Genomic DNA, 13,323 nt, shown 5'->3' with positions numbered 1-13,323 from the left:
AGAGTAACAGCGCCCAATTAAACCCCCCCCCCCCCAAAAAAGGTGGAAGATTCATAACAAGAGGAAAACCTCATTCCCAAAAGTGCTCACTTAGGCAGACTAAAACATCACCGAAAAAAAGCGTACGTCTGCATTTCTTCGACGGTCACCGGTCTACTAACACACAACAAGCAAAATGAAACATTTGGATGACTTTGCACCACCCGTTTGTCTAACGTGGGCCAAAATTAAGCGAGTAATGAGACAAATGCTCTCATCTTTGAAGGACTCCCGGAAAAAGCCGAGACGATCCGAAATCAGTTGCTTCAACCCATAGCGGCCGATGTTTTGTTTGCTTTCTGAGGCTTTTTTGTGGGTCCACTCACCACAGATATCGCGTTCCTACCTAAATTTTATATTAAACCACTTCCGAGGTCTTAAATTTCCAAAATTAGAGGGAGCGCAACAGAGCCATTTTCTCATGCACATGTCCAACAAACCAAACCGAGATAATGCGTTAAGTTATTAAGTGTAACAAAACAAAAAACAAATCCTCTTCCGTATCTCTCAAAAAGAGCTCACCCGTTATACTTCGACTGCAAATGTGCGCATAAAAAGACTGAGACACAAGGCTTCATGAGCAAATAAATCAGCGGTTGAGAAAAAAACAAAACAAAAAAAACGTACTGAGACGTATCCAACAATAGTATGCTGCTTCCAACTTTTTAGGAAGAGCCGGGCAAAGTTCCGGTGCACTTCCAAACATCCTGCGTTCAGATTCAAGAGTGAAGCTTTGATCATCGAAGGACAAGATCAACATCATCATCATCATCTCGGCAAGCAATTTTGCTCTGGGACAACATCAGCCCCGCCCCCCGGAGTCCCTGCGGCGGAGCAATGAGCCGCAGCAAACCTGATTAGGGCTCGGCGTAATGGATGAATCCTACTGGACGCACTTTGGAGATGAACAACTCGCCCCCGACGAGACGGCGAGACAGCGGTCGCGGACTCATCAGATAGAAAATGAGTCCTTTTACAGATGAAGGGAAAGATGATGATGATGATGCCGCTCATCATTTTATTACGACGTGATAGCACGTTTACACGGGTCGAACCTGAACCTTTTGTCCTACGCACAAAACCTAGTTCCACCCCCCCAACCCTCACCCTTTCCCTAACACCACCCTGACCCTTAACTCATTCACTCCCAAAGACGTTTTTAAACGTCTTTTCAGACTTGGCCCAGAATTGGCTGGTAACTTGACTCTGAATAAATATAAATACAGAATAAGCCCTACCATAACCACATGATGTTCAACAGCAGCTACAATTGGCACGCTAAAGATTCCCTCGATGGGAGTTACGAATATTGACTCCTAATGGCGATCCCGACATCAAACGCATCGTTTTGCTGAACAATGTAAAGTGGTACCTCTACTCTTAATTGGTTCTACAATGAAATTTCTTAACTAGAAATTTTTTAAGATGCGTTTTCCATGTAAATAACCTAATCCGTTTCAAGACCACAGCAAAAATTCTGAAAAATGTTTTCTAAAGCATAAAAATGTGTAACAAATACATCTTACAATTAGATTACTATATTTTCGTATCTTGAAATTTCTTGCCCAACAAGAGGCGATATTTTCCTGTTGAGGCGTTTCGTAACTTGAACATTTCTTATGAAGTGACGTTTCATAAGTAGAGGTACCACTGTACTTCAAATTACTTTAGCGTGCTACAATTAGCACGCTAAAGATTCCCTCGATGGGAGTTACGAATATTGACTCCTAATGGCGATCCCGACATCAAACGCATCTCATGACTGATTTTCCAACCCGGAGCTGGGCAGATAGTAGGGAAGTGCGCTTTAAACCCAGCAGGAGAGCATCTGCGTCCAGCTGACAGGCAGGTTGGCCTCCCTGATGTTTGATTAAGAAGCACGTTGACCTTTCCAAGGCGGTAGCGGGTGCGAGTGGAGAGGGAGGGGGGGTTGAGAAGGTGCACCGAGGTGCACTCTCACCTGACAGCCTCCGACTTTAAAGCCTCTCATTATGTCCAAATTCTATCAATCCGCACAGATTTTTTCCGCCCGTTCGCCGCCAGGGGAGGGAAAAAAAAAATGGAAATGTCACGGGCGTGCGGATGAGAGCCGCACATTTGAGGAAGATGTCATTGCAGAGAAGAGAGAGGGGGGTAAAAGGAGTGCAAACGGCGGAAGGTTAACCGAGATGAAAGGATGCGAGATGATGGGCGGGATGCTCGGGGAGGGGGGGGGGGGGGGGGCCTCTTGTCGCTCTCATTGTGAATTACGGCGCAAAAGGTGAGAGAGCGGCACTAAAACATACGTCAGTCAATCACGAGAGGTTCAAAGTACTTCTCAAAGCTTCTCGAGTGAAGTCTCCGCGCTCTGAAGCAAAATTACAATCCGGGCCGAGTAGCACGCCGACGCCGGGTGATGAATTGGATTTCGACGCGCCACTTTTCGCTGAAGCGAGCTCCAACCGCGATTTCATGCGATAGACAGGAAAGGCCACTTGATTGGGTACACAATTAAGATCCTATAAAAGAGCTGGATTCAAAATCCCAAGATACCGACCCCAGGAACAGCTCTCAACTGGACCTTTCTGCGACGCCTTCAGTCTCTGTCTCTTTCACCAACTTCCGATGGTGAAAGTTTAGAAAAGCGTTAAGCGGGAGCCAAACAAGTGCAGTGTCAATGTGGAGTTGTGTCTTTTCAGGCTAACGATATCGCGCTGCGTTGTTTTCAAAACACGCCAAAGATGAAACACCAACGGCACTTTTGACTGAAGTACGAGCGCGTTGGCAGCGTCGTCGTCCGGGCACACTTCCATGACAGTTTGGCATTTTCATCTCCGCCGCGGACAACTCGCGGCGCTACCCGCTAGCTTCATTTACACATAAAGGAGCCCGCAAGACGCCCAAAAAGAAGGCGCAGTCCTTGGCATCGAAACAATTATAATTCTTCTCCTTAGTTCGGATTTACAGGCGGTATAAATAAGGTTCACCGCTTTGCGCGAGAGCAGATTGAGTCGGCGGCGGCGAGCATCTGCCCGATCAGCGGGGAATCCGCAAACGGGCCCAAGGTGGCCGCCGTCACGCATTAATTCTGCTTCGCTGAGGCGCCGGCGTGTCAGGGATGCCAAACTAAAGGATCGACTCAATCGCTATCAAGTGGTACATTTTGAGATCGGCAATGCTGTCAAAAAGCAAAAACCTCATTTATTAAAAGTTTCAAAAATAATACCGCATTGGCTCGAATATAAGACGGTATTTTTTGCATTAAAATAAGAGTAAAAAAATAAAATAAAAGTGGGGGTCGTCTTATATTCAGGGTGTAGACATTATACCCACTCACAACGCTAGATGGCGCCAGATATCATTGAAGCGAATGCTGCACTTGACTCCCCAGGCCAAAGTGAACCCCTGTAGCGAAGAATAAAAATAAAAACGGCGGTAGCACGAAGAAGAACAATTTAAAAAATAGCGGTAAGAAAGAAATTAATAGAAGTGATAACAGAAAATGGAGAAACGTAGCAACAGTCTGGAGAAAAGTACAAATGTGATTACACTTTAGTTTACATTTTTAAATGTTCAGATATAAAGATTTGAATGAGGCAAAATAACATGCATGCTTTTTCTCTCAAATATATTGTTAGAATCATTAGTTTCAGATGTACTGTAATTATTTTCTGTATAAAAATTCATTTGGTCTTTTCAGTCTTTAAAAAGAGGGGGCCGTCTTATAATCTAGGCCGTCTTATATTCGGGCCAATAAGGTAATAAAGTATCTACTGAAACATACGTAAGCACAAATTAATGAACTGTCAAAAGCCAAAGTGACAGCGACCATTTTCTGGGCATATATCACACGGGCCTTGGTGTACATCTTTGTCCTTCCAAGTTTGGATGCCGCATTGTCCCCGGAAGCGTCAAGCGTCGTGATTCATGACTCAAGGCTGCAGAATCAGCTTTTGAGTAGAGATGGCAAAGCTCAGTAATTGGGAGTGAAATCCTCAACTCAACGTGCGGATCGGGACGTTTAAGCTTCAGCACATCGCTTCCTGCGGTTAAGCAAGACAACAATTTGCATGAGCTAGATAAAAGTAATTCAATTTAGACCCGTGCTGCATTTGGTTGTGAATTACTTTTGATCGTTTTTTTTTTTTTCGTGGGCTTGTTCAGACTTCTAACGAGCCGCGTCGTCGCTTATGAGTATCTCTCAGAAAAAACACATCCGCACGGCATTAATTGTGCAGCGAGGAAATGGCCACCAGGCCTTCAAGAGACCTCCCCAATTAAATCAAACGAATCGCTAACATCTATAGCCTGATTAAAAATAGATCAGCAAACGGCGAGCGAGGACGTGCGAATTATTAATTCGGGCGGCGGGGAACGTCCTGTGAGCTTAACAGCCCTCCGGTGTTGAGCGAGCGCACAACAACGGCGCCCCGCAACAGGCGATCGCTCATCTTCAATCCGGCTCGCTTTAATGATCTCATTAGACAGCCTCTACAAAAGGGGACGGGGAGGAGTCTGAGTTTGCTGGTGGCCTCTTCTCCTGTGGAGGCGTCCAAACGCAAGGCGCTTACGTGAAAGATGGACACGGCTGCACGGCTAATTGAATTCCCCGGGCCTGTTTCCCCGGGAGACCATGCAACAAAGTGCATTGTACGCCGCCAAACACGATTCTCCATACTGGCTTCCGCAGCAAGAATATAGGCGTGGGCTGCAAAGTAATAGAGAAAAGTGGTTTTGCAACGTCAGGGGGAAAAAAAACAAACATTTATTTCCCGTGTGTGTGGTTTAAAAAAAAAAGTGCAGTTTTAACAACCAACAAAGGCCGATTTCAAAATCTCTCGTCGGGTATCTCTATTAGCCACCATTTAACTCTTTCCAATATCTACCTACCGAACAACTGACTTACTACCTCGCGACTGACCGACAATCTAGCAAACTCTTGAAACTACCACCTAGTGTCCCTACCAACTCACCGGCTCACCAACCAATCAAGCTAGCTGCCAACTGATCAAGGCAGACCTAGCAAGCTAACTACCTGGCTGATTTCCTGCCAACTTAGCTATCAATATACCCACCAACCTAATCAAATACAGCATCTACCTATCGACTAATCAAAATGGCAGACCCAACAAAGTCCCTTTTTTCTGCTTTTTTCTTCCAACTACTACGGTACCTAGCTAGCATACCAACACACTTAGCAACTGACCGACCAACCAAACAAGCTTACCTTTTTCTTTTTGCCTTATTTTCTTTTTAATTCCAAATCGACTGACCAGTTAACCAACCAACCAGCCTCCCATTTTTCTCTCTCATCTTTTCTTCTTGAACCCTTGATTTATATCCAACGACACACCCAATAGCCGGCAAGCCAAACTATCAACTACTATGACAAAATTATCAACCTAGCAATGGAGCAACTGCACCCGCCCCCCACCCCCCAAAAAAAATAGGCCAGACAACTGACCCACCCGATGGCATCAAATACCGCAAGCCAGTTGCCACTTTGTTTACGATAGCCTTCAAAACCTGTGAGAGATTGAGGCAAGCTAACCCGACATTAGCGCGTGACGTCACGACACACTGCATACGACGCACCTACTCATGTGCCTGTGAAATGCACAGACACTGTGAGCGCCGTGAGTAAGAAGTGCGAGAGGCACATCATCAACAAGTGTGACTAAGAAGGGGGGTTGGGGGGGGGGGGGGGGGTATCAATGCACATCACGGCAAGCAGGTGGGAGGCGAGCCGCAATCATTCAAGGTGAGCGGCCCGCTAAACCTGCCGGGAGTCATTTGTTTCATTTAAACAACACAGTAGGCCCCAATCTCCGCCCCCCCACAACCCCACCCCCTGACAAGCCACTGCCTTTAATGGAAATTTATTGGCTGTCGATTGGAAAAGCAATTGTGGCCTCCTTCCTAACCTTTGCATCTATTGTCAAGGTCAGAAAGAATGAGAAAGTCATACACAATTACGGGTTCAGGATTATTCATCAGACAACCCCCGCACCCCCCATAAAAAAAGTTAATAAATAACATTGGATGTAGTATCTGTTGTATTTTCAAGTACGGTGAGGGATTTAGAGTGAGATTTAAAAAATTCATGGCCTCTTCTCTGCATCTTGTTTTGCACCTTTTACAAACTTGTATCGTTCATCTTTGCACGATGTTATTTCCACCCCACCCCTCCCAAAACTACAACCACCAAGCTACCAGTTGACCCTACAATGTAGCTATTTACATGACACGACCCAAATATCAAGTCACCAACCTAACGGGAACCAATAAACAACAGGAAAGTTGACTCTGACGGATCACATTGAGCTCTGCAACGTCAAATCCCACCCCGACGTCATTACTGCAACATACCGAGAAGCACCGAAGGGGATGTCGTGTAATTCAGAATAAGAAGAAGAGGCAGAGAAGGTCCCCAACTATCGGGACCTCCAGTCCAATGCAAATGGTATTTTGTTCACCGTGACGGGGGTTTCGAAGTTACAATCTTCATTGTACGTTGATTCAAAAATAATAATAAAAATTATATTTAGAAATTAGCTGTCCCTATAGTTCATTTGATGCCCCCCGGCCCCGCAAAAAAAGCATTATTCATTCAGCCATTGACAAGTTAGTAGTTTGTTCTTTCATTGTAGTGAGTTCAATCAGATTTTGTAATCTGCACTCTCCCGACATGATTAAGCGTCTCCCTTCATTTTTTTAGAGGGGAAGGGGGGTTGCGAAATTTGGCAAATCAGTCGCGCAACCATGAGGTAAAGAAAAAAAAATAATTGGTGCGCATGCACGCCATTCACTTCATGCCTTCCGGATAACATCCGAAATTGCTTTGTGTTCTTGGAATTCCACCGCAACCCGTTTAGGCAACATACATTCTTAGAATGAATGACAAAGAAGTGAAACCTGTGATGTCAATTTCGATGAGGAAAAAAAAAAGTCACCGGGATTTATTTGTTAACGATCAAATATCTACAATTCATACCCGTCCAGGCACAACGAACTCAGGAAGAACTTTGGGGGAAGCTCACATTCAGCAACAAAGCTTCAAGCTCAAAATCTGATCACACACACAAGTGCAATATTCCTCCAAATCAAAAATTTAAAGATGCAATATGTGCCAAATGAGAGCCACGGGACATCTATGAAGTATAGACCGTAGCTGCAGGACAACGCAAGTAAAACTCATAAGCCCATAAAAGAGGTAAAAAAAAAAAACTTTCTTGAAGTGGGATTGACGTGCAGCGGAAAAGGGCGTGACACTCCAAATGATCGCGCGTCATGACGCGCGCGTGTTGACGGGCTGTTTTTTTACAATCGAAAACGCTCCGGGCAGCGAAGCGAAAGCAAAAAAAAAAGCAAAAGCCGAAGCGGCTCGCTCACCAGCACGTTGCCTTGCATCTTGGCCGTCTCGATCAGGTTTCTCTCCTTCATGTTGCAATTAGCGTGGAAAGCTTCGCTCGTCGTGGGGGGGGGGGGGCGCACACGAGGAAGCAAGAAGCGAACTCGGACTCGTCTGTGGTTACTGCGTGCGGACTTGATCGGACACGCAGCCACGCGCGCGCTCACGTGCAGCGGGCGTGCGCGGAGGCAGATCGGCAGACGTGATTTCTCCGCGCGCGCGCGTGAATGGGGAGAGAGTGCGGCGCGTGCACGCCGGCGTGGCAGATCGGCACGTGGAGCAATACGAACGCCCAGGAGAAGTGATTCCGACGCTACCAAACGCCTGCAAAGATAACCCACCAAATCCACGTTTTGGTTTTAAACAGTTTTGTGTAATCATTAAATCGTGTGTAGTGTGAACTAATTTGCTTTAAAACACACTTGCGAGTTAAGGTAACTGACCAATCTTGTAATTTTCCCCATTGAAACGACATAATTGGTTCAGTTGGCGCAATGATCATAAAATAGGAGTTATTTACACCCCTCAAAAAATGTTTAGAATGGCCTCTTGATGCCCAAAAAAAAAGTGCCTGACTAAATGAAACTCCAGTTTTCACTCCGACAAGGTTCCGTGGTTTCAAGATGCCACGTGATGGCAGCGAAACGTCTGACTAAATGAAGCCACCCTCTTTATTTAGATATTTTCGCACTTAGTTGCCACAGGATGGCGCCAAAGCATTAATTTTAATTACATTTAATTTAGACATGGCTTTGGCCTGAGCAAAAAAAACTAAATGGATGGGGTTGGGGGGGGGGGTTCTGTGAGAAAAAAAATTGAATTTCTCCATCGTGGGGCGAATAAAGGTTTTCTTATCTTAACTCATTCAGTACCAGCCAATTCTAGACCAAGTCTGAAAAGACGTTTAAAAACGTCTTTGGGAGTGAATGAGTTAAAAACGGTTCTGTGATTGACTTATTTCCCCATTCTCACAATGTTAAGAAATCCATTTGGTGAGTTTCCAGAAAGTGAAGCAGTTGGACAAACCAATAACGTTTCATGGTCAAGCCGTATTAATTAATTCCATTTTGAGTTTGCGGCTGAAATTTAAAGCACTTTAGCGGTTAGCGGCCTTGAGAATAATATTTTTTTTAAAAACGCACACATACAGCTTCGCCATTACTCCCCCCTCGGCCCCTCACTTCATCTGAACTCCACTCTATAAATCAATAACCCTGAAAGTCTGAATTTAGACGCGATGGTGCAAATACGAAGAAGTGAACAAATCCACGTTTCAGATAAATCCCGCTGCGCCAAGGAAGAAGATGAGGGAGCGTGCGGAGGGTATGCTATTAATTACTGGGAATAACAGTGTCAAAACAAGCTCGCGGGAGGCCACGGGGTGGCCCGCGACTCCAGCTGGACTGCTGACAGCAGAAATATATCGGCTGAACTTATCAGCCGCGGCGACGCGTTAAAAGCCCCCTCGTAGCGCTCAACTAACATCAACACCGCCAAGCGAAGGCGTTTTGGGGGGGGGGTGGGCAGCCTGGTTGTGAAGCTAAATGAGAAGCATCTGGCTTGCGTGGAGAGAGGGGGGGGGGGGGGGGAACGGCAAGCTTGGCGGAAGTCTGCGGGCAGGCCAAACGTCTGGAAAGTCGTCAGGTAGGAAAGTGGCCAAAGCCGCGTGCGAGCCGCGGGGAGGCCTGCGAAAATCTGCTTCAACACATGTCGCCTGATGGCGACGTTGAGCCAAAACATTTTTTATAAATAAAAATGGAAAACCAGACCAAAAGGCTGCTGCAGGCAATCGAGTAATCAGTTGGCGGGTGGGGAAGCAGGTAAGTGGTTTCACAAGTCTGCACACCCTCTTTGAACGGCCACTGTAGGGACAAGTGTTCTTCTTTTTCATCATTTTTGTGGAAGTATGGCCAAACTTGCATCACACATGCAGTCAGTCGTATCAACGACAGAAAAAGTTGTGATCGAATTGTTCTCAAACCATGAAGAAAAAAAAAAAAAAACGATTCTACTCATTCACTCCCAAAGACGTTTTTAAACGTCTTTTCAGACTTGGTCCAGAATTGGTACCGAATAAGTTGAAGTAGGGGTGTGTTGACTTTTTATACCCACTGTAGATCATTCAGTAGGTACATAGAACTGGAAAGACAAGAAAAGCCGATTCAAATATGAACAAAATAAAAGCCCAACGTTTCCCAGTTTGGCGCTTTTCTGATGATGCTCTCGATCCTTCTTTCTTGGGTTGCTTATTACCATCGCCAAGCTCCAAAGACAACCGAGCGGGCCCTCAATTCCCAAAGGAGTGAGCGGCACTTCCACGAAGTGACACAATCACCCAAGCACAAATAAACCCCCCCCCCCCCCCCCAAAGCCGTGGCGGCACAAATCGATGTTTTCATTATCACCTTAATTACGCCGCACGACGTCCTGTCATGTGTGGGCCCTTTTTCAATGACAGCCTGAGGGGAACAAGACGCGTGGGGGGGTGGGGGGGTGACGGTGGGAAGGGGAAAACTGCACAGATTCACCCAACAAGAAAACCACTCGAAGGGATTGTTTCGAGCCCTTGAATTTCTATTGTGCAAGATGGCATTCATCAGGATTACATTCCGAGAAGCGCCATCGCAGTCACGGGGACGATTGCGATTTTACAAGTGCTTGCAAAGATTTGAACGGAGCCTCACTTCACTCTAACCCATCATCGATAGTTGCCGGCGAACCCGAATCGCCAAAGACGAAAACATAGGCCATTTCACGAAAATGACCTTGGCACGCCCTTGCATCTCAGGAGCTTCGTGGGCTTTTTCGCCTCAACTTTTACACAGATTCATCAGGACAGACACACTCGCCATCTTGCATCTCAAGCATATTGTATTATTCCTCCTCAAATGAAAGTCAAAATGCCAGGCGCACGTTTCCCCTCATTTGTATCGCAGCTTTGGGGCTGACCTTGCCCACCCCGAGCTGTCGCCGAGGACAGATCGTTACCACCTCTAATGAATTTGGTAGCAGAGGTAGAGGAAAAAAAAAAAAAGTCCGCTCCTCTGCGCGTTCATCTCGCAACGGGAGGTCTATTAGCGTTATTGCGACCCCATGCCGTTTATACGGAGGTATTAGGAAACATCACTTTACTTGCTGATTTGGTTCATAAAACTTTGTTGAGGCTTCTCTGTTGGGACAAGACTTTCAATTCTAACGACACAAACGCATTGTAAAAGTATCTGGACCCACAAAAAAAAAATTTTAAATGCAAGTTTAAAATGCAGAGCAAATACTGTACATAGTGTGTGTGTGTGCCTATAAGAGGCGGGGTCTGATCTGTTAGCAACATTTGGCGACTTGTTTTGTACTGTTCCACTAAACTGCAGCAACCACTGAAAGGTAGACGGGCAACTTTGGCTCTCCTTTCCCACATGCAAGGGCATTACAATAAGCATTGTCAAACTCCACCCCACCCCCACACCCCCACCTGAAAAAAAAATCACTTCCTAATCCACAGTTTAGTGAGTAATACTCAATCTCAGGATATCATTTCAGCTGTTACTGTAATTATTTCCCGACCGGAGGAAACTTCTCTTTGCCCCGGGCGGTGTGAATTTTAATGAAACATTTGGCGGAGAACAGCAAAACAACTCGACTGCAAAGGCTCAGGTGAAGAAAATGAACAGAGAAGTCATCGCCAGCCCCATTGCCCACTCGAGTGAAGAGTTCTTCAGAATTTCTTTCCTTAGACGCAGGATGTCAAATGTGTCAGTTGCGACAAAGCAGAGCTATTGAAAAGCACGAGAACAAGACGAAATGTGACTGAATCACTGTCCATTGTCATCCATGATGCACTTTTTCTTTGCTTAAAATAAAAAGCACTCATCGTTCTAGCATGAACGGGTTAAAGTCGCCGCAGCATGTATGAACGCAACGATTCCAGGAGGAAGACTTCATGACGGTTCCAATCATGAATAACGAGATTATTGGCACGAGACATATCCAATTAGAAAGCCCTGACTTAAACCAGATGAAGCTTTTACTCACTGCCACCATGCCGGCGTGAGAAATGAAAACATTTTCGCGGTCAATAGAAGGCTGGCTGGCTAATGAAAAAAGATGGGGCGTTTAATAAGATCCGGGAAGGCGGCGTACTTGTTGCCTGCATGGCACACTCGCTTGTACTCGGCAGACCCCAGTTCGGTCAACATTTACGTTAAAGTCCGACCGTGGCATCAACAGACCGTTAAATGATGAAAGCCGGTGGCGGCGTAACGCTAACAAGCATTAAAGTTGACGGATGGCTCCATTTGGTTGGCTGGAGGAGGCTGCACGCTCATGTTTACGCTCATTTTACAGCAATTCCTTTTCTTTAATTCCAATTAAGGGCTACAGCACATCTGGGGAGTGGGGGGGCTTTAAGACCAGAACGAACACAATTATGAATGAGACAAATGAAAAACGCTTCTAAATAAAATAACAGCCACTTAGCAGTTGAGCTAGCCGGCTAGTTATCTCGCTGACATCGCGGCGGGCCTCAATTTGAAATTATGGGGCACTTAACATTGTCTGAATAATCATTCGATTATAAAAACGACAAGGCTGCTAAGCTAACTACTTGTGATAATACGGCAAGTGATGCAGTTGGCTGGCGATGGGCACATAAGCTAGCCTCAAATTTAAAAACATGGAACATTTAACATTGTTTGAATAATCATTCAATTATAAAAACGACAAGGCTGCTAAGCCAACTACTTGTGATAATACGCCAAGTGATGCCATTAGCTGGCAGTGACCACACAAGCTAGCCTCAAATTTAGAAACGTAGAACACTGAACATTGTTTCAATAGTCATTCAATTATAAAAACGACAAGGCTGCTAAGCTAACTAATTGTGATAATACGCCAAGTGATGCAGTTAGGTGGCAGGGAGCGCACAAGCTAGCTGTAGGTGATCCGAATTTTTTACTTTGATACAGTATACACATACGTATGTATACGTTTGAATAATTTCCTCTCTTTTGAAATAAACTCCAAGAAAGAAAAAAAAGCATTTTTTTTCACCAGCTAACAATTAGCCTGACGAAACAACAACCTCTAGAAATATGACTCACAAGACCGTTACTAAATTATTACCCACAGAAACATCGACGACATGGTATAAATTCTAAAAATATTAACTTTTAAATGTGAAAATAGCCTTTGTCAAAAACATATTTATGGTTAAAATAAAACCACAAGCTCAAACAATCATGCTACTTTGGCGATGCTAACAAGCTAACTTGAACAGTTAATTTATCGCTCATAAAATTTGACCCGTCGTGTGTCATCGAAGGATCAGCGAACGTGACAGGTGTCATCCTCTCGGGAACATCCGTTGCTCTCAAATCTTTCATTTCCATACCGCGCCCGCGTGGAAGCCGATATCTCTTACGCGAACGCTCCTTTGAGAAGATTAACTACAGGAATATTCTTTGGCAACTGATAGCGGCGGTGGTGCGGGCCTATCGCGTCACCCAAGGTGCTTTCTGGGCCAATAGCACGGCCATTAATCAGCGGAATCGGAATCGCTGTTCACATGCAAATCAGCGGCAGGAAAAATTGCAGGAAATCACCTGAACGCGAAGGAGGATGGCACAAAATTACTCGATGACAGTCTGAATTTATGTTCCAAGACGTTATATTTCATGTAACACAATTATTGACATCATCAAATAAATACACACATGCGCCCAGTCTGATGTGAGCCTTATAGAAAATTCCGCCATGGAGGAAAATAAAGCGCAGTTGCATTATCTATTGTTGGACTAATTAAAAAGAAAAAAGAAATCTGTACGATGGAGTGGAAGCTGCCAACGCTCTTCACTTGGAACGCAGCCTGTTTCTTTTTTGGGGTGGCAGGGTTGTGGGAA

The 13,323-nt window shown here is 45.2% G+C and overlaps 1 protein-coding gene across 3 annotated transcripts in view; it reads right to left on the bottom strand.

The window, feature by feature from the left end:
* LOC127592839 (dipeptidyl aminopeptidase-like protein 6) overlaps positions 1-13,323 on the bottom strand; it is a 102,042-nt gene that overhangs the window by 73,937 nt on the left and 14,782 nt on the right. The window contains exon 1 of one of the 3 annotated variants that reach the window (XM_052053829.1): positions 7,411-7,527. The exons of the other annotated variants lie outside the window; for them this stretch is intronic. Within the exon in view, the coding sequence (XP_051909789.1) occupies positions 7,411-7,461 (51 nt within the window). The 5' untranslated portion in view covers positions 7,462-7,527. Of the gene's footprint in view, positions 1-7,410; positions 7,528-13,323 lie in introns of those variants that run through there. 3 annotated transcript variants of the gene reach the window in all.

The sequence above is a fragment of the Hippocampus zosterae genome, chromosome 20 (genome assembly GCF_025434085.1).
Source record: "Hippocampus zosterae strain Florida chromosome 20, ASM2543408v3, whole genome shotgun sequence".
Taxonomy (NCBI): Eukaryota; Metazoa; Chordata; class Actinopteri; order Syngnathiformes; family Syngnathidae; genus Hippocampus; species Hippocampus zosterae.
Note: the sequence above shows the minus strand (reverse complement) of the source record. Positions and strands in the feature narration are given on the sequence as shown.